This window comes from Hirundo rustica, chromosome 16, assembly GCF_015227805.2.
Source record: "Hirundo rustica isolate bHirRus1 chromosome 16, bHirRus1.pri.v3, whole genome shotgun sequence".
NCBI classification, from domain to species: Eukaryota; Metazoa; Chordata; class Aves; order Passeriformes; family Hirundinidae; genus Hirundo; species Hirundo rustica.
In genome coordinates this window covers 1294638-1313783 of record NC_053465.1, presented here as the reverse complement: position 1 = coordinate 1313783, position 19146 = coordinate 1294638, and the positions used below count along the sequence as shown (strand labels likewise).

At 49.8% G+C, this 19146-nt stretch overlaps 1 protein-coding gene across 3 annotated transcripts in view; it reads left to right on the top strand.

Moving 5' to 3' along the window:
* Positions 1–7529: 7529 nt before the first annotated feature.
* Positions 7530–19146, top strand: part of ATP9A (ATPase phospholipid transporting 9A (putative)) — a 49902-nt gene continuing 38285 nt past the window's right edge. For 2 of the 3 annotated variants that reach the window (XM_040079915.1, XM_040079914.1), the window contains exons 1-4: positions 7530–7658; positions 13713–13857; positions 14177–14290; positions 15958–16066. In XM_040079915.1, coding sequence (XP_039935849.1) covers positions 7591–7658; positions 13713–13857; positions 14177–14290; positions 15958–16066 — 436 coding nt within the window. In that variant the 5' untranslated portion in view covers positions 7530–7590. The remainder of the gene's footprint in view (positions 7659–13712; positions 13858–14176; positions 14291–15957; positions 16067–19146) is intronic. The other variant, XM_040079916.1, reaches the window with a different exon arrangement.

Sequence of the window (19146 nt, the reverse complement as noted above, 5' to 3'; positions counted from 1 at the left end):
CGGAATGACAGGAATATGTGCAATCATTTTTGTACTGTGATCATCCAACAAAGGGAAAAAGAATATTAAGTTGTCAAATTGCCAGTGCCTGAAGATGCTGGCTGCATAGAAGAGGGATAAATAACTTCCCCTAAAGAGCAAAGAAAAACAGTTCTGAGAGCAGCCCTGATAAAATGGAAAAGTGCTGAGATCCCGATTCTTAACAACGTGAACCAGCAAATTTATTCTGCCCTGGGGAGGTAACAGGGGAGGAAAAGGGGTGCAGAAGCAGGGAGCCCTAAAGCTGCACCTTTCCAACACCAGAGCTGCCTGCTCACGGTGCTCCTCGCTCCGGCAGAAAGGCAGAAAGCAAACGCTGGTTTTCTCATCTCTGCCCCCAGGCTCTGAAGGAAGGTGTAGGGAGGGCAGGACCAGTCTGAGCTCCAGGAAGCTCTGTCCCTTCCAGTGCTGGGCTGGATTTCTGGCCGAGCTGTGGGCTCTGCCTGCCTCTTCCTTACCCTCCGTGGTAATTCCGTGTTCGTGGTGCAGTGAGGTGCGTGTATTGTTCGGCATTGAGGGGAGGTGAGGAGGGAAGGAGTTGGCACAGCCGGGTGCTGGTCCAGGAGCAAACAGCGAGGAGCCTGCTGGCGGAGCAGGGCAGCACGGGGCGGTGGCAGGCAGCTGTGCTGTCCCTGCAGCTCGGGGCTGTGCTGCCCTGCCACAGTCAGCGGGCACCGCAGGGCTCTGCTCCCCAGGCCACGGCGTCAGGCGCTGGCTGTGCCCACAGCTGTGCCAGCCCGGTGCCGAGGCAGCTCCTGGCTGCGCCGGCCTGGACCTTCCCACAGCGCCTGGACACCAGGCAGGATGGAGCTGAGCCCATTCCCGCAGCAGGAGCTGGGCCGGGGGATGTGAGTGTCCGCAAGGCGAGCGGGGCTGGGGCTCGCTGCTCTCCCCTGTGCGAGGGCTGAGCCAGCGCCGCCTGAAATCCGTGTGGTGGAACTGCCCACGGAGGCACGCGTGCTCAGCTCACTGTAACAGCTGCAGTCGCACCCTGACAGCTGAAGGAGACAGCTGATTGTCCTGTGGCCTTTGCTGATGTGCGGCAGGAGCGGGTTTAGCGAGCTGCAGCGGGCTGAGAGCACGGTGGGCTCGGTTTGTGCGCTGTCTCTGCCCGTGAGCCTCTCCTCGCCTCTTGCCTGGAGGATTTGCTTGTTGGTGTTTGTCACTGCTTACTTTGCCCCTCACACAGAGGATGTGCAGGCTGTTGCTGCTGTGTAAGTAGCGTATGTGCTTGCGTGAGTTAAGGTAAAATCTGGCTTGATTAAAATGTTAAATTTGAACTTTGCATTGCTTAAAACAAGCTTTAACAGTAAGTACATTTGCTTTATCTTGATGTATCCTCAGATATTCCTCTAAAGAAAGATTTCTTTTAGCCTGTCCTTTCTGTTCAAAACTACCCAAAAAGCTGATGGGAACTTCGAGGAGGGGATTTGACAATTGCAGATGAGCAGCTCTGGGCTGAGCTCAGCGAGGCTGGTTTGCCTTTCCACAGCTGGCAGTGGGGTTGGCAAATGCCGTGTGGAGCAAAGGGTGAATGACCATGGAGCTGGGATCAGCACAGGGGAGAAGGACTTGCCTGAGCTGCTTGGACTGACAGGATGGGGCTGAAACAAAGGAGAAGAGATGAGTATTACATTAATTTTCAATTTTTTTTTTTTTTTTTCCTGTTAAAGGCCATGGTGCTCTTTTCAGGGTTTTTATTCTGGAGTCAGGGAAGGTGATTGTTTCTGTCTGCAAAATCACAGCGTGGGCAGAAAGCTGCCCTGGCGTCTGTGTGATCCCAGGAGGTTCCTGCTCACAGCTGAGGTTTTCTTGGTGCTCCTCTGTGCTGTGTGCTCAGCCCAGAGGCTCCTCTCTGCCCGGGGTGTGCTCGGTGCTGGGCTCACGTGTTTGACTTCAGCTCACGTTCACCACTGACCTAGAAAAGCTCCTGGCACTGCACAGCCACAGCAGGACAGGAAACAGCTCAGAGGCTCAGAAAGAACCAGCAATTACACACTCCTGCAGCCCATTACCGTGCTGTCTATTCTGTTATCATGGCTCCTGTTTTGTGCTTGGAGTTCGTGGCACAGAAGGGGCCGTGTTCTCTGTGTCCTCTGCAACATCCTGGTTGCTGTTGGTGCTGTCTGGTTTCTTGGAAAGCTTGTTTGTTAATAATGCCTGTTGTCAGTGGTTCTGTGCTGGACGTCCCAGCCTTCTCTGGCAGCATCACTCTCCTTTTAAACTTCTTTATTAACATATCTGATTGTCACATCTCACCGGCCAAAGATTCGCTTCTCTGACTCAATTTCTTTGTGCAGAAAGTTGAAGTCTCAAGTCAGGATGAGAGCAGGTGGATCTCAGCATGGGCCTTATTTTCCATACTTGGTTTAGGCAAAATCCAGACGTGACTAAACATCTGTGTAAGTGTCCCTCTACAGAAAACTGAAATGCCAAATCCAGTAAAATTCACCGCATCTAGTGCAATTAAATAGGTATGTGTATTTATCTTGAACCCAGCTCAGAGCCACCTCCAGGGATGGGGACTCCAGCCCTCCCTGGGCAGCTCCTGCCAAGGCCTGAGCACCTTTTCCAGGAAAGGGAACAAACCCGAACAGCCTGAGCTGGGTCAAAGCACCCAGTTTGTGGGCTCATGAGAACCTGAGGGCCAGGTGCACGCACACACCATGGTGTGTTGTGAACAGAAGGCGATGCAGGAGGAATGTATGGCAGAAAGAATGGCAAATAACCAGTGTTCTCAGCGTGGTGATACAGAATCAGTCCTGAAATCTTCCATTCACCTGCTCTTCCCAGCTACTCCTGGCTTTGCAGTGCTGTGCCTGTGGTAACAGAGGATGTTTGTAAATCAAGTTACCTGCGCTGGCTTTGCAGCCCTTCACAGTCCCGTCAATCCACTTGACAAAGTTTGTTTTAGAAAAATTTGTCTCCACGCAGTCTAGATGTTCAGAATGCCAAACATAACCTTTTTTTTTTTTTTTTTGACACACTGTTTTGGTTTTCTTTCCCACGAAACCAGTCTGATTACTTAGGTCCTTAAAGTTCAGTGCACATTCAGGTGATTTGCTGCCTCAGGCTACCTAAATTTCTGTCTGTATTAAAAGTACTCCACCCCTCTCAAGTCCCAAAGTCCAGATTTGAAAAACATCAGATTCCTTCATTACTTACTCTTCTGTTTTCCTCTCAATTCTTCCAGTATCAAATGACAAAATAACTAAACGTTATGTAGGGATTTTGCTTTTTGTTTTGTTTTTTTTTTTTTTAACTTTTTATAAAAGTAGCAAACATAAAACATGTAACAAATATTTTCAGTTTATAGCTTTACATTTTTGTGTCCCACTCGCAGGAGGTGTAACACAAAAACAATATGGGAAGAATTCACAGAACAGCTACAGCTAATAGCCAGATCATCTCTAGAACTAACAAAAAACCCCACAAATACAAAATGCAAGTGGGAGTTTATTTGCCTAGAAAGCCTCTTTCTTTCTTCATTTCTTAAGCTGACAGCTGTCCTACCTGAATGACAGTTTGACTATTATGGTCTTAAAAATGAGGTGCTAAAGGGTTGTTTTCTTCTTGATCCACAACATATAATTATGCGAGGAAGAAAAAGATCCTACACAGGGACTGCACTTCCTCAGAGCAGCGTGAGCAGCGTCTGCTCTGAAACTTCATTAGGAGAATGCCAAACGTTCCCTGCACAGCGGAGCCCGTGGCAGTGGGAGCTTTATTGTAGTTTCCCTTAGCAAGTGTTGATGGATTTATGGAGGGCTTCATTAAATATAGGCTTAAAGGATATCCGCTATCGCCCACTTGTCAAAAGCAAAAAAATAATATCAAAGCCATCCGTGCAGCTCCGAGCTGCAGGTGTTAACAGTGCTCCGTAATCTGGGAGTGTTTAACTCCCCAATTAATCGCAGTAGTCTTGTCTGAGCTCAGCCCTCTCGGAGATAAATTTCCAAGACGAATGCATCCCGTGGAGGCTGAGGGCACTCGTACAGCCGTCGGAATTCTGGAGGCTGAGAATTTGGGGTTTTCTGGGAACAGGCTTCCAAAACTGAGTGATGGCACCGGGGTTGTGGGTGTGTGGTTTGAATGGAATTGTGTGATCTCACAGGGTGGAAAACTTAGAGTTTGGGGTTTTATTATATAGTAACATGTGGGGCAAGATGGAGGATTTAGGGTTGGCTAAATCCTTCTTGTTCACCTTCTTCTTCTTGGTTTCAGGTGTTTTTCTCTTATTGGGTGAGAAGGTCCACATTGCAGACCTTTGGTTTCTGGTTATTGGGTTAAAAGCATAAATAATTTAGGCGTTAATTCACGACTGGACAATTTGTCCTTGGAAAGGCTTTGTAGAGATAGGGAGGATCCATTTTGCACTGAATGGGAACGGGCAGCCTCGGCAGGTTTGCTCTGACTTTGAGGGCTCGGATGCCACAGCCCCAGCCTGTCTCAGGGGTGTTCCACAGCTCCAAACTCACCTCTTTGCCTGTCTCTGGTGGACGGGGAATTGTCCCAGCGCAGGAGCCGAGCGCTGCACGTTTGCCCTTGGCAACCAAATCCCTTCTCCTGCCGTCCTCACCAAGGGGGCAGCTGCAAACCCAGCCCTGAAACAAAGCTGCAGACACCGTGTGCAACGGGCTGTGCTTCCAGACCGGAGGGTGCACCCTGGTGTTTGTAAAACACGCACTTGCGGGATCAGATAATAACAGCTACAAAGAATAACTGGGCTGCCTGGGGAATTACAAACATTTTGTTCAACCTGTCATACACCCTGAGTCTGAGCCAGCTCCTCAGATGTCAGAATTCTCTGACAGTATTTTGATACTCATGGTTAAGGGGGGAAAAAATAAAGTAAACAAACCCCAAAGTAATTCTAGAATTGAATTAATCTTTCAGCTTGTAAGAAGGCTGGATAAACAGGATATAATTATTATGACTTTCCTCTGTGTTCATCAGGAAGAAAAAAAAAAAAAAAAAAAAAAAAAGGTCCTGTGCATAAAAAGCCCAATTATTTATTTAGTAGCAAAACTATAATGGAAGAAAATTTATTGCATATTGTGCTAAATAGGTAATGAGTACAATTTGCAAATGCGTTGTCAGAACCACCGATCCATTGTTTGAGTGGGACACTGGCACCGGGACCTGCTCCTTGGGCAGACCCCCAAAATGCAATTTATTTACGTGTTCTTTGATCAGTGGAGCTGAGAGACCTGGGTGCACTGGAGGATCAGTGAGGCCCTGGAAGGCCTCAGGTGTGGGTGAGAAATTGCTGAGAGGGGCAGGGAGGGGACAGTGCTCTGCACCACAGAGCTGCAGGGGAGAAATGGGGAGAGAGGCAAGAGATAAGGCGGGAAAGGCTTCCAAAACCGGTGGGGAGCTCTGTGGCAGAGGCTGATGGACGCAGGAATTTCTGGTTTGATTAAGATGCACCTGCAGTCGTGTCCATAGGCTGGGCTTTGCCAGGATCAGCTTGTCTTTGTGAACCTGAACACCGCCAGGCCATGGGAGACTCAGCCCATAAAACCTAATCCTACTGGCAAAGCGGGTGTGCTTGTGCTGCCTGCTCGGGGAAAAGGTGCTAAATCATCCCCAGCAACAGCCTGGTACTTTCATCCAGCCCTTTGTGTTAAAAATGGGGCTCAGCCTTGGAGTTGCCAATGAACCGTTCCTGGGTTTGAAATGGGGTTTGTGATGTGCTGTGGTGAGGGCTGTGACAGCAGCTGATGGACTCTCCTCCCTGCAGGACACAGCCTCGGAGGGGCCAAGTGCGCCAGCTCTGGTTCTAAGATAAATCACTTGGTGGGATCACTAGGAGGGATGTAAAACTCCTTGCTCTGCTGGTAATTTAATCATCTGGAGGGGAAAAAGTCCTGGGAGAAAACAAAAAAACATAGATAATGATGTAAAATTATGGAAAATATCTCATCTCCTTTTAATTAGCAGTGGTGCAATATGAATCCTGGAGCTGGCAGGGCTCCTTTATGAGCCTCAAGTTCTGTGCTTGCAAAAATAGAGCATCAAAGCAAGCCAGTGGCATCAGAAAAAAAAAAAACAAAAAAACAAAATTGTTTCTATTTCACTTGACTTAACAATTCTAACTTCTCAGACTTCATATCCTTTCATATGCAAAAAAAAAAAAAAATCAGATGTAGAATATGAGAAAAAATAGAGCAAATGTATTTTGTGAGCTGAAGTGTTTGTGGGAGAAGGAATTTCTGTTTCTACTTCAATTGTCTCCATGCGGGGGTAAGAACAGTATATTGGGAAATAAGAAATTAAAACATGGTATTACTTAATTGAAATACATCCAAAAATCAATCCAACAAACAGTTTTTGTAATAAGACAGCCCAAGCTAGGATGGCATTGGAAATATCTGCCTAAACTGTCCAAGTACTGGTGCCTGAAATTGGTGTAATTCTTCATTGTCTTGCTGAAATGTCCTCATTGCAAAATGTCAGGATGACTCTGCTCCAACTGTAAGGAAAAACATCCAGTGATAGTTGCAGGTTTTGTGCTGGTGTAAGCCACAGTGTAACGAGATGCTTGAAATCAGAAACAGAAGTGCGGGAGCAAATTGTGCCTAAACCTGCAGAGGAGATCTTGAATTTGGATCCAGAAAGGGGCGGCCAGAGGAGTGGCTGAAGGCCACGGGGCAAGAAGGGTGCGAGCGGCACCATAAATCCCATAAATGCCATAAATCCCAGCCCCGTAAGGTGCGGGGAGGTGTCGGGGAGGGAGCGCAGCTCCGAGACTCCCGCGGGCTGAGGGAAGGACAGGAGGGGCTGAGCCTGGGAGAGAACGGGAAACCAACACGGGGTGGGCAAAGGGCAGCATGGGGTGGAGAGCAGGGCAGGTGACGGGCGGGGTGGGGCGGGGTGGGGCGGGGCCGATCAGGGTGGGGCCGATCAGGGTGGGGCCGATCAGGGCGGGGCCGATCAGGGTGGGGCCGATCAGGGCGGGGCTGATCAGGGCGGGGCCGATCAGGGCGGGGCCGATCAGGGCGGGGCGGATCAGGGCGGGGCAGATCAGGGTGGGGCCGATCAGGGTGGGGCCGATCAGGGCGGGGCGGATCAGGGTGGGGCCGATCAGGGTGGGGCCGATCAGGGTGGGGCCGATCAGGGCGGGGCAGATCAGGGTGGGGCCGATCAGGGTGGGGCCGATCAGGGTGGGGCCGATCAGGGTGGGGCGGATCAGGGCGGGGGCCGATCAGGGCGGGGCGGATCAGGGCGGGGCGGATCAGGGCGGGGCGGATCAGGGTGGGGCCGGTCCAACAGCCCCGGTCCGGGCTGTTGCGGACTGGACCCCGCGGAGCCGCCGGGTGCCGGGCTCGGGGCCGGGCCGGCGGAGCATCACCGGCCGCCCGGCGCGGCGGTGCCCGGTGCGGCGGGGAGCGGCCGGAGGCGGAGCCGGCGCTCGGGGCGGGTGCGGCACCTGCGTGCTGGGAGCGGCGGCGCCGGGCCGCCCCTCGGCGGAGCCGCCAGACGGCGGCGGCCGGGCTGGGCTCTGCCGGCAGCGCATCCCCCGCTCCGCTCCGCCCCGCGGCCGCGGCCATGACCGACAACATCCCGCTGCAGCCGGTCCGGCAGAAGAAGCGCATGGACAGCAAACACCGCGGAGGGTGAGGAGGGCGGCGGGGGCGGCGCGACCCCCGGGGCGGCGCTCGGGATGCGCGGGGCGGGGGCGGCCGCGGGCCGAGCCCGGGCAGGAGGATGGGGATGAGGATGAGGATGAGGGGAGGCAGGCGGGCGCTGACAGGTTGCTCCTGACGCCATTGCCGTGGCACGCCCGGCGCAGGGCAGGATCCGGGCGGGATGCGGGGACAGCCCCGGCGGGGAGCGGCTCGGCCCGGCCCGGCCTTCAGCGCCGGAGCCGCGGACACAGCGGGGCAGCAGCGCCCGGAGGAGCCGTGTCACCACCGCCGGGGCCGTGTCACCACCGCCGCCGTGTCACCGGGGCCATGTCACCGCCGCCGTGTCATCACCGGGGCCGTGTCACCGGGGCCGTGTCACGGCCGCCGCGCCCGCCCGGCCCGGCTCCTGCTTGTCATCATCCGTCCCCGCTGTGGCTGGAGAATCGCTCGGCCTCGGCCGGCGAGGAGCGCAGGAGCGCGGATGGTGCGTGTAACAAAGGCCCCGGCTCCCATTAACTGTATCAGCGCAGCAATACAATATCCACGCGTGCCGCGGTGCCGTAGCCCGGGTGCGCGATGCGTCCCTGGAGGAGGCGTGTGGATGTGTTCATACCCACGGCGTTCCCGTGCAGGAAGTTAAGTAAGAAAAATGGTTTTCCGATACTGTTCCGTTGTGAAATCGCAGCGCCGTGCAGACAGGTTGTTCTGCACGCAGCAGGGTGTGCGTGGCATCCTGGCTGTTAATTATCACAGCATTTCCTTCGTCCCTGGAGAATCTGGGGCTTTTTAAATGTGGCGATTGATGTTGGCAAAATAAACCAAAATATTGAAGGAAACCTTCACTACTAGAACAAGGCGAAATATACACGCTTGCCTTGTTTGTGTCTTTGGTTGGTAGCTCCGAGTCCTGTAACTGACATTGTCGTACATCGTTCACCTCGCGCTGGGTTTATCCTCGTTGTCAGCGTTGTCTGCGGTTCGGGGGCAGCACCCAGGCAGGGCTGTGTGTGTGCTGCAGCAGCAATCCCCCTGCTGTGTCACACACGCTCCCCAGCGAGTGCCACGAGCTGCAGCCACCGTGGCCTTGCGCTTGGTGACATCGTGATTGAAGGGAGAGGTGAAGGCCTGGGAAATTTCTCAAAGCTGCTCGAATGGTTTCTTCTCCTGGAGTTCTCTAATCTGCAGCAAGAGCCCCTTGTGTGTTGCATGTGGTTAGTGCTGCCCCCAGCTAACCCAAGCCATGGTTCGTTGCCTGTGGATTCTCCCTGGTTAGCAGGCACAGAGACGCTTTCCTGTGGTAGCAAAAAATTCCAGCTGCACGGGAAGGGAGCTTCCCAAGGGTTTTTTTGCTCGATAGCTGTTGAAATAGATTGGATTTGGGGTTTCTGTTTGGTGCAGTGATTGTTTGGAGGTGGGATCTGTCATATATGAGGAGCCCTTGTTTTGGTGATGTGATCTCTTGGTATTTGATCAAGTGATGGACAGCAAAGCATCGAAGTCAAGCCAGCCCAAACCAGTGTTATAAACCATGGAAGAAATCATCCAGCGAGTCGAGTGGTCCCTGGTGTCACAGAATAGAGTCCCGGGAATCCTAAGCCTCCTTTCTTCTGTTCCCTCTGAGGAAAAACCCAAACAAAAGCCATCTAGTTTATGTCCCTCGATGCATATGAAAGCAATATAAAACCCAGAAATAAGCAGGTGTTGATGGGCTTCACTTTACCATAGCCCCAACTGGTTTATATGTGGGGGCTCCCCCACCAGCGGGGGTGAGTTTTCAGACAGATTTTTGTTGGTGTAGTTTTCCGGAGTGGGGAGCGAATTTCTGGCCATGAATGACTCTAGAGAAATCTTTGTTTCTGTTAAAATGAAGTGAGAGGTGCCTCATTCACCTGTAGGGCAGGTGCCATGGGCAAGGCTTTCATTTCCCTCGGCCTCTGGCGTGCTCTGGAAGGAAGGCAGGGAGGAGCTGGCTCGGTGGCGGTGCGGAGAGGAGCGATGGCTCACACAGCTCAGGGCTGTGCCGGGGAGAAGCCAGGTGCCCGATGAACCGAGTGGGAGCAGTGGGGATCCGCTCCTGGGCACAACCGGCCCGGCTCTCCTTGCTGCCATCAGAGGCTGAGCGCGGAATGCCCGTGCTGCGTGCCTCGAATCCAAAGGCTGTGCAGCTCTCTGCGGAGCTCCGGGAGCGCTGTGCCAGCCGGGAGGGGAGGATGGCACAACGGCAGCAGCTCTGGGATGGGGTGAGCTGCCGGGGAGGGAGCTGCGAGTTCCTGGAGTGCCCCGGCTGCTCCGCTCAGCACATGACACGGGTTTTCCCCTAAATAGCTCGTGGTGTCAGTCCTCAATCCTGCGAGGCTTCTTTTAAAGCAGCAAGCTGCTGTGCTCACGCTGCTGCTGCCGTGGAGAAGGCCTGGATGCAGAGCTGCAGGGAGGAGAGGGAGCGAGGCGGGGAAGGGAAGGAGGAGCTTTACAGGAACACTTGATGAAGCCGTGCCGGGGTGCCGCCTGTGTGCTCTGGCTCTGTTTAAAATGGCAAATTCCATTTCAGAGTCAACAGAGAGGGAGGGCAGCTCCTGCCCTCCGTGTGCCAGTGTGGGTGTGCCTTGGCACCTGCAGGGCTGGGGCTGGGCTCCCTTCCCGCAGCCGGGCTGCAGGAATTGCAGCTCTCCTGGCCCCTGCCAGAGCCGTCCCCGCCAAGGGGAACGTTCCAGAATGTTTCACGTGGGCTGTCTCATGTGCAGGGGCATAAAAAGGCCGAGGTGGTCGTGCCTGGCTCTGGTTTTCTTCAGCCATGGAAAATTTGTCCCCTGCTTTTGGAGCAATGTCACGTGGGGGGTTGGTTTGTGTATTGAAGGTGCCAAGCACGGCTTGTGAGGGCAATGGGAACAAAATCTGAGAACTGGGCTTGGTTTCGAAGCGACTGAATATGTTGATGAACTTCAGCACTAATTTGACAAACGCTGCCTCAGTACTGCACAAACCTGGCACACTTTTCCCGTTGGGTTTGTTTTACACGGATGCATTTTTCATTCCATCTTCAAATACTGCTCCGTCCAGCACGCTGCATTTATAAATAAAACCTGCTTCTTGCTGGTGGCTGTTCACCTGGCAACTGACAGGCAGTCTGCTGTGTTACTGCCTTACATCATCGCTGGGAACGTGGTTTTGTAAGCAAACACAATCCCAGGTGGAGTGCAGAGCACGGCTGTTCCTCCCCTCCTCCTGTTCTTTTGGATCCCTCTGCAGATTAAGATCACTTACAGGACTGAGGTTCAGGTACGGTTTGCATCCAGAGAGATTTTTTCCAGTGGTTGTGACTCTGTTTGGGGATTTGTGAGTTTGTTTCCATTTTTTGCCAAGTTATGATTTAAAATGTCAATTGCACAGTGCTGTGTAAGCTGCCCCATATAAACAGCCTTCATGTACTTTTCGTGGTCTTTCTCTAAGGTGATAATTTTTGAAGTCCAGTATTTACCCTTATTTGCTGGTTTTCTATGCTTCTGGGGTTGTTGCAGGATTGTTCTTGAGTTGCAAAATGGAGAAGGAGAAATGTTTAGGAATGAGTTCCTAAACTTTTATAGAAAGCTGTTTACATTTCTGTAACTTTGTGATTCCTGTTCTTGGAAAGTGCACATTAATTTTATCAGCGTTTCTCAGCAGCAATGTAAACTCTCAGCTGTTTGTCTAGACAATCTTTCCCTTTTCAAGATGCAGTCTTTAGATTTCATGATGGAAAGCGTTTTACTTTTCCTGCTAATGCAAATAATCCTCTGCCAGAAACTTCCTCCTGTGCCTCTGCCTTTGCTCTGAGCAGAGAATTTCATAGTAATGGAGCAGCCCCTTCCCTCATCACCTGTGTCTCTGAGCTTGTGACTTGAAAATAGGGGAGAGAGAAACAGTAAATCATAGAACTACACAATGCCTGCAAAGTTCTTGCAGGGAGGAACAAATAAAGTGACTGGAAAAAGCTGCCAGCTCCAGTCCAAAGGACTTTTTATTTCATGGGCACCCAAGCTAATCTGAAAGCACATCTGTGTGTGCTCAGAGTGCTTGGTTTCTGGTGCCCATATGAGTAGATTTTTCTTTTTTTAGATTATTCTGTTTCCAGGGGAGAAAGGGAAAAGGAGGATTTTTGCTCTTATTGATTCTTCCCCAGTGAGGTTTAAGACATCTCTAAAAAGTTTAAAAATAATTCCTGATTAAGGCAATTGGATACTTTTTGGGGGAGTGATAAACCTCTGCCTGGAAGGATGAGCACACGGTTCTGTGCTTGAGAAATTGCTCTGTTCTTGTCAGAACTTCATTTTCACCTTATTTCAGCAGTTCGTGGGCTGGCAGTTGAGCACTTACTGTCAGGTAAGATCCCTGCCAGGGCAGGGGTTGGGTGGTGGATTGCTCTGTGCCCACCCGGCACGGGGAGGACGCGGTCAGAGGGAAGGTGAGGGTTAAACACCAGCGCTGGGGCTGGCTAGGTGCCTTCAGAACGAAAACCTTGGAACGTTTGTGGGGTAGAAGTCAGGATTTGCTGTCAGGATTTTCAGCCCCTGGCACGGGAGTTCCTGGCTGTGAGGTAATGGGATTCCTGAGTGCTGAGGAACCTCCCCAGCACAAGTGTTGCAACGCGGGGCTCTCAGGGCTGCTCGTGGTGTCCTGTTCGTTGGTAATTTTTTAATTAAATGCTTTGCAGGAGCCTCGTGCAGTAAGGCTGTGTAGGAGACTCCCAGCAGAAATGCTGGATATTCTTTACTTGGGCATCGATGCTCCTTTATGTCCTGATATTTGCCTTCAAAACTTGCTGGGCAGGAAGTTTTTCTTTTGTTTGTCTAATGAGGTTTTCAGTTTGCTTTCCCTGTAATTCGGGAGGTTGCAAAAGCTGACTGCAGCCAGGCAGGGATTTCACAAAGCTGTTCTTTTTACTCAGCAGATTCTCCCGTGCCCTTTCTTGCTTTTTCTTGGAGCTGCATAATTTTTAGGTTATTCCTCCAAGCCTGTAGTAGCTCAGCGTTTGTAAATTACCGTCCTTACAGCCACAAGTTTGTTTGTGGTGGAAATGCTGCAAGGGGTCACCCTGTTGTAAATGTTGTGATACAGGTGTGGGGGGATTTTGGCTGTTGAGTACAATCCCTGTAAGAGGCCCAACCTAAAAAATAAACAAAGGTAAATGGTTTCAGATGTCTGATGGCAAGGACTGACTGATTTTTTTTTTTTTTTTTTTCCCCTAACTGGGAAGCACATTGTGATGAAATAGGGTGTGTGGGCACCAGATTTGCTCCCTTGGGTAAAGCTTCTTTTTGGAGCCTTTTCTCCTTTGTGAAAGAAGGAAAACCACTTTTTTTCTCCCTTTTTTTTTTTTTTTTTTTTCCTGTACAGCATATCTATATTCTGTTGGAATCCAAATTACCGCCATTTGCACTGCTTTCTATTCAAATATATCTGAGGTGCAAGTGGCTGTTTCTCTTATTTCTTCACCTGCAAACACAAAATTAAACTGCAATAAAAGGCATCCAGCTCATAAAAAACACTTTTGTGGTAGAGCTTCCGAATTTGAGTGTTTAACACCAATTTTGCTATTTGTCTGGTCTTGGTAACCAACTGGTTTTCCATGTGGATTTTATACATAAATGTCATCAGTCTGGCTGATGCTGGCTCTGCCAAATGCCAGTGAAATTCAGTAGGGAAATCTGTTCTTAAAGGAACGAGGGCATCGGGAAGAGATCGGCTTTCAGAAAGCTGCAGTGACAGCAGGAAAATGCCCTTTTTGGGGCCTGGGAGGTGATTTTGGACAGGGAGGTGCAGTAAGGATGGCTGATACATCTCTGCATCTTTCCTGGAGGACCTGACCTCGGTTTGATGCCGAGTGAGGATTTGTGAGGTGGGGCAGGGCAGGGTTTTGTCTCCGAGCTCGGTGTGAGCAGAGAGTTCCCGGTGCCAGCGCCAGGCTGAAGCTGCTGCAGGGCTCCTGGAGCTGCTGCAGGGCGTGTGTGCGACCCAGAGAAGTGTGATGGAAATCAACTCATCAGTTAATTGCCGGTCCTTCTGCAGGTGTTGCGAATGCTTAAGATGCTGTGGGAGGAGAGAGCCGAGGCCTCGGACCGTGTGGCTCGGCCACCCAGAGAAGAGAGACCAGAGGTACCCTCGCAATGTCATCAACAACCAGAAATACAACTTCTTTACCTTTCTCCCTGGGGTAAGCACGACTAAAGCTGCTTTTCATCGTCCCACCCCGATTCTCTCCCCGTTTTTCGGTGGCTGTGCAGTGGATAAGTGCAGAACCTGGAGCTGGAGAAAATGATGGGGCTGTGTTTGGCAGAGTTCATGCCAAGACTGCCTCAGGGCAGCAGCAAACCAGTCACAGAACTGTCCTGAGCATCCAGAACTGCTTTCAAACTGCCCCAAGTCAGCCTTTAGTCACTGGGAGAGCATGCAGAAATGTTTCTGGTTAGTTCAACGTGCGTAACATCCTCCCTCCTCTTTTTGTCTGCTTTTTTTTTTTTTTTTTTTTTTAGGTGTTGTTTAACCAGTTCAAATACTTCTTCAACCTTTATTTCTTGCTCTTGGCCTGCTCTCAGTTCGTGGTTGAGATGAGGCTTGGTGCACTTTACACCTACTGGGTTCCTCTGGTAGGTCACTCAAGGTTTATTTATCCTAGAAAGTTCTGGTGCTTGACAAAATCTGGAAATGCCTTTTCTGCGGGGTGGAAGTTTGCACCTTAAATCTGATTTTTAACTTGCTCCCTGAGGCCTGTGCTGTGCGTGTTTAGAATTTCAGTGCAGTGAGATCCCTGGTAAAAGCCAGAAAGAAGTGAAGGGGCAGCTTTTGGACGCTGCTGTTAAAATTCTATTTGTTTTAAAGCCTGGATCTCCATGAATTCTCTCTCAAATGCTGTGTTGCATTTGCTGTGTGAATCTGCTGCTGGTTTCGTAGGATCCTGTCCTGTACATTAAATAAATTAAATATACATGACCATCTCTCTGTTGTACGGGCAGCTGTGACTTGTCTGAGCCAGGTGAGCAATTAGAAATCGCTGCCAGAAAGCAGGATAAGAAACTTCTTTGTTCATTACTGCTACTAATGGGAGTGTTGGGGCTGGAGTGACACACGGGATGACACAGTCAGCTGGAACATGTGGGAATGTTTTGGGGTGATTATTTGAAGGGCCTTCAAACAGCTGAAACCTAAGCTGGAAACAGCTGATGCTTTTTTAGTTTTATTTTGGAAAGCAGGTAGGAATTTCTAGGTAAATCAACGAATGCATTTTGTTACTGTATTAATTACTTAGGTCACACATTTAGATGTGAGTACATACTAGCAACCTGCAGTTCCTAACATCGCCTTGCTCCCCTCTTCAAGTCCCTAATCCACAGAGGGAATCAGTACCTGGCTGCAGCTTTCAACACAAGTTGTAAAAAGTTCATTTTCTGTGATGCATGAGGAGCGTTTCAGCTGTTCAGTGAGTCTGAGCTAAAAGTCTCTGGCATAAACATGACTCTGTGACACCAAGCCCATAAAGAGTTGGTTTGCATTAATTATTTTTTACATAGTGAGGGATGTGATGTGGGCATTTCCTCACGGCAAGAGGAAATGAAATGACTGCTCATGTGCACACAGAAGTGGGACTGAAGCCCTAATCAGGCAAACGTGTAATTATACCATGAGTAGTGCACATAAGTATCTCTTAGGGTGCTATTTGTGTAGGTGGAGTGTCTGTGTACATGCACATGAAGGCACACACAAGCATTCTCTGTTTATCTGTATATGTAAAAAGGGGGTTGTACGGATTTCTGGATACATTTCTGTACAAAAAAAAAAAATCTCCCAGATGAGTTGTGCTGACTTCAGTGGCTCTGAGGTGGTGAGCACTGAGATTTGAGGAATCCTGCCTTGGCTCAGTTGTAGTCACTCAGCTGTGAGGTGAAATGAGAGCTAGAGTTAAAGGAAGTGAGAGATAGAGTTAAAGGAAATGAGATATATTCAGGTAAACTTGACAAAGATTTTCTTGGGGATAGACTGGACAAGGATTTGCCTGTGGTGTTACCTTTGCACAGATGTGCTTGGGGAGAGCATTGTGATAAAACTGGGAAGTTTCTTAAGCAGCCAGTCTGGTCTTGAGCAGCGGGTGTGTGTTCGGTACCGGGGGTTCTCATCTCACTGGAGTGATTCGGGAGGATCAGGCGGAGTAAGGAAACGCAGATGGTTGGCACTGATAAATATTGCTGTTATTAGAGGCAGATGTGACTTTTTTCCCTGACCTTTTCATGCCTGCTGTTTCCCCCCGTGCTGCTGGCAGGGGTTTGTGCTGGCTGTCACCGTGATCCGCGAGGCGGCCGAGGAGATCCGATGCTACATGCGGGACAAGGAAGTGAACTCGCAGATCTACAGCAAGCTCACAGCCAGAGGTCGGCTCCGTGGCTCCGGAATCCAGCCCTGCTGACAGCCAGAGCCAGAGTTCAGGCGCTGGGAGGGGGCTCGGGGCTCCCAGGCACGTGGCTTTGTGGCCGCGCTGCCGCTGCCCGGCCCGGGCTTTCGGGTGGCTGCTCCTGGGTGGCTCCTCGCCAGGCTCTGGGGGAGGTTGGGCTTTGCTGAGGGATCCATGGGGTGGTCTGGGTGGGAGGGGACCCTAAAGATCGTCCAGTGCCACCCTATCCATGGGCAGGGACGCCTCCCACAGTCCCAGGGTGATCCAAGCCCCGTTGTCCAGCCTTGGGCACTGCCAGGGATGCAGGGGCATCCACAGCTGCTCTGAGCACCCTGTGCCAGGGCCTGCCCACCCTAAAGATTCTAAAAAAGGCTGTGAAGTGTGTGTTTGGCAGCAGCAAGTGATGTAGCTCCTCAGGACCGGCAGGATGAGCTCCTGCATTTTGTGTCTCCACGCTCTGAGGAGTTTGGAGCCCTGGTCTGAGTGAGCCCAGGCTGGGCTCAGCTGAGCCTGACCCTGCTCTGGCCATTGCTTCCAGCTGTGCTGTACCTAACAAAGACATTTAAATTCTCATTTGAGCAACCCAGTGCTGCCTCACTATGGAGCCGCTCCTAATACCGTGACAAAGATGGTGAGGCCGGGGTTTTGTTTTAAAAAGGGAACGAACCGAATTCGAGCAAGTTTTGGTTCTCTTTCGTTTCCAATTTTTAGTTATAAAAGTTGATACCCCTGAATTAAGACGCAGTGGTGTAGGTGTAGTAAAAATACGCTGCATTTGTAGGAATAAAGCTGCTTTTCAAATGTAATTGCTCAAGGCTGGATATATTTCACATGCCAGGAGTTATGAGGCAGCTCCAAACTGGGGAGTTTGAGTTTCTGAATATTAAATCCCCTTTTAATAACGTGTTCTTACTACAACACTTAAAATGCTTGGCAACCAACAAAAGCCTCATCTAAGAGGGGTGTACTACATCTATTTAAAGATATAAAAGAGTTGCCTTCTGGATTCTATTCAATGATCTATAAGGGGCCTGACCTCTCCTTTAGTTCTTTTCATATTGCTATTACGTTTCCCATGAATGATTTCCCTCCCCCCAGTCCTTTAACTTTTCTAATTTTGTGAAAGAAACCAAGGAGGATTGGCAGCTGGGCACTAGCTGGAAATCTCAACCCACTGTATTTAACATGAATTTTGTGCAGAAACAGGAAGGAGACTCTGTAGTATAGTTTAGAGTAGAAAAAAAAGTAGAAAATTATTTATGATTGTCACACGGTTTGGGGAGAAAAGTAATTTTCTGTCCCTCACTGAATCTCAGTACTGATTTTTTTGGGGAGAGCTGATCATCTCCTTTTCCACTGATTAAAACCTCAGCACCTCTGGGAATTTACCTGGGAGCAGGGAAGGGCCTGGTGAGGCTGGGGATGAACATTTGGGGCTTGATTTATCTCACCCCTTTTACAGTCAGAGGAAAAGGTTTTTAAGGGAGAGTGTTACCAGCTCAGAAGGAGAAGCAGCAAATATCAAGATCAATTTGGAACAGCTGACCTGAGGAATTAATTTCCAGTGTAGCTGGCAGTAGGATTTGGGCTATTTCCAGGCTGTTTCTTTCTTGGCTGCTGCTGGGCAGCACGGGTCATGCTGCAGGGTTTGGGCACATCCCTGTGCTGAGACCTAGTGACAAAAAAACCCTCCACCCTCAACCTTTTTTTATCTTTTTACCCAGACGATCCATGTATGTTCCAAAGGGATGAAACCAGCAGACTTCTGGAAAGCATTCTATTTCAGTGGAAAGCTCTGCGTTTAGAGGAGAGTTGTTTGGATTGTTATAAAAAATAATCAAATTTCAATCCCCTATTCATAAAGCCACAAGCCTCCCTGTGTTCAGGGGTCTGTGTTCTGATCTGTTTGATGGAAAGCTCGAACTGTGCTTGCAAATTCCTGGCTTGTTTTTCTTCTCCTGCAGCCCCCCTCCCTGGGTAACGCTGCATAATAGAGAGAAACTCCACAGAAAAGTGGGAAGGGACCTCCTACTGAGGGGTGCTACTTAAGATACAGATCATTGGCATTTACCAGCCATAAAAAAACCAATATTTTCCCAAACTCTGCGAGTCCTGCTCCACAGCATAAAGCTACAAAAGCCACAAGTTTGGTGCAGCACATCAAACAAACCCACCCCCTCTTCTTTTTTTTTTATTTTTTTAGATGCATTAAACTTGTTTTAGTAAACCTCTAGCTTCCTCTTTAATTCCAAATTAAGTGTTTGGATCTGTACTTCAGTGCAGATTTGCAGATCTGTTGTGAAATTTTGACTTAAGCGCTCACAGGGCAAAAAAGTGCATCTTCCCTGGATAATATATTTATTACTTGAAATGATCTGCTTTCTGGTGCATCCATCATGCTGCAGATCTGGTGATAATTTCAAAGACCACAGCTTAAATTGGAGCAAACTGTTTGCATTTGATTTTGTTTACTTCCTTGTCTTTAAAAAAGATGAATCAGGACACGGCAGAGAATGAAACAAATACCAGACACATTTTTAACAACAGATTTTTTTTTGGAATGAGAGATCAAGACTCATTCCTTTTAAAAAGTGATGAACGCCAACTTGTAGTCTGATTAACTTAAGGAAGTACAAACTGAAAGTGAAATAAACGCTAAATAAACCTGTGTGTCTTTCGAGGAAGCATTTCTAGTCTCACTTGAAAAACCAGGGGTTTATCATTACAAAAATACTTCAATAGCAGAGCAGCACCGGGAAACGGAGCAGTTGTGCTATTAGCTGGTTTTAAACGGGCTTGAGAAAACATCTGATGTTTCGGTGGCAGCTTCCCCACAGAAAGCAAAGGGAGTCACGGAATTCCCGAGATCAAAATAGAACGGATTGGAGCTTTATGGGAGTCCTGAGTCGAAGGAAACATCTGGTCCTGGGCTGCCCTAGCGGGACGTGTGGTGCACTCCGCAGAGATGTCACCCACGGCGGCCAGGCGGGCTGCAGGAGCAGAATTAGCTCCCCAGAAAGGGAGTAACTCCTCGTTTGTAACTCCTCATTTCTCCAGGAG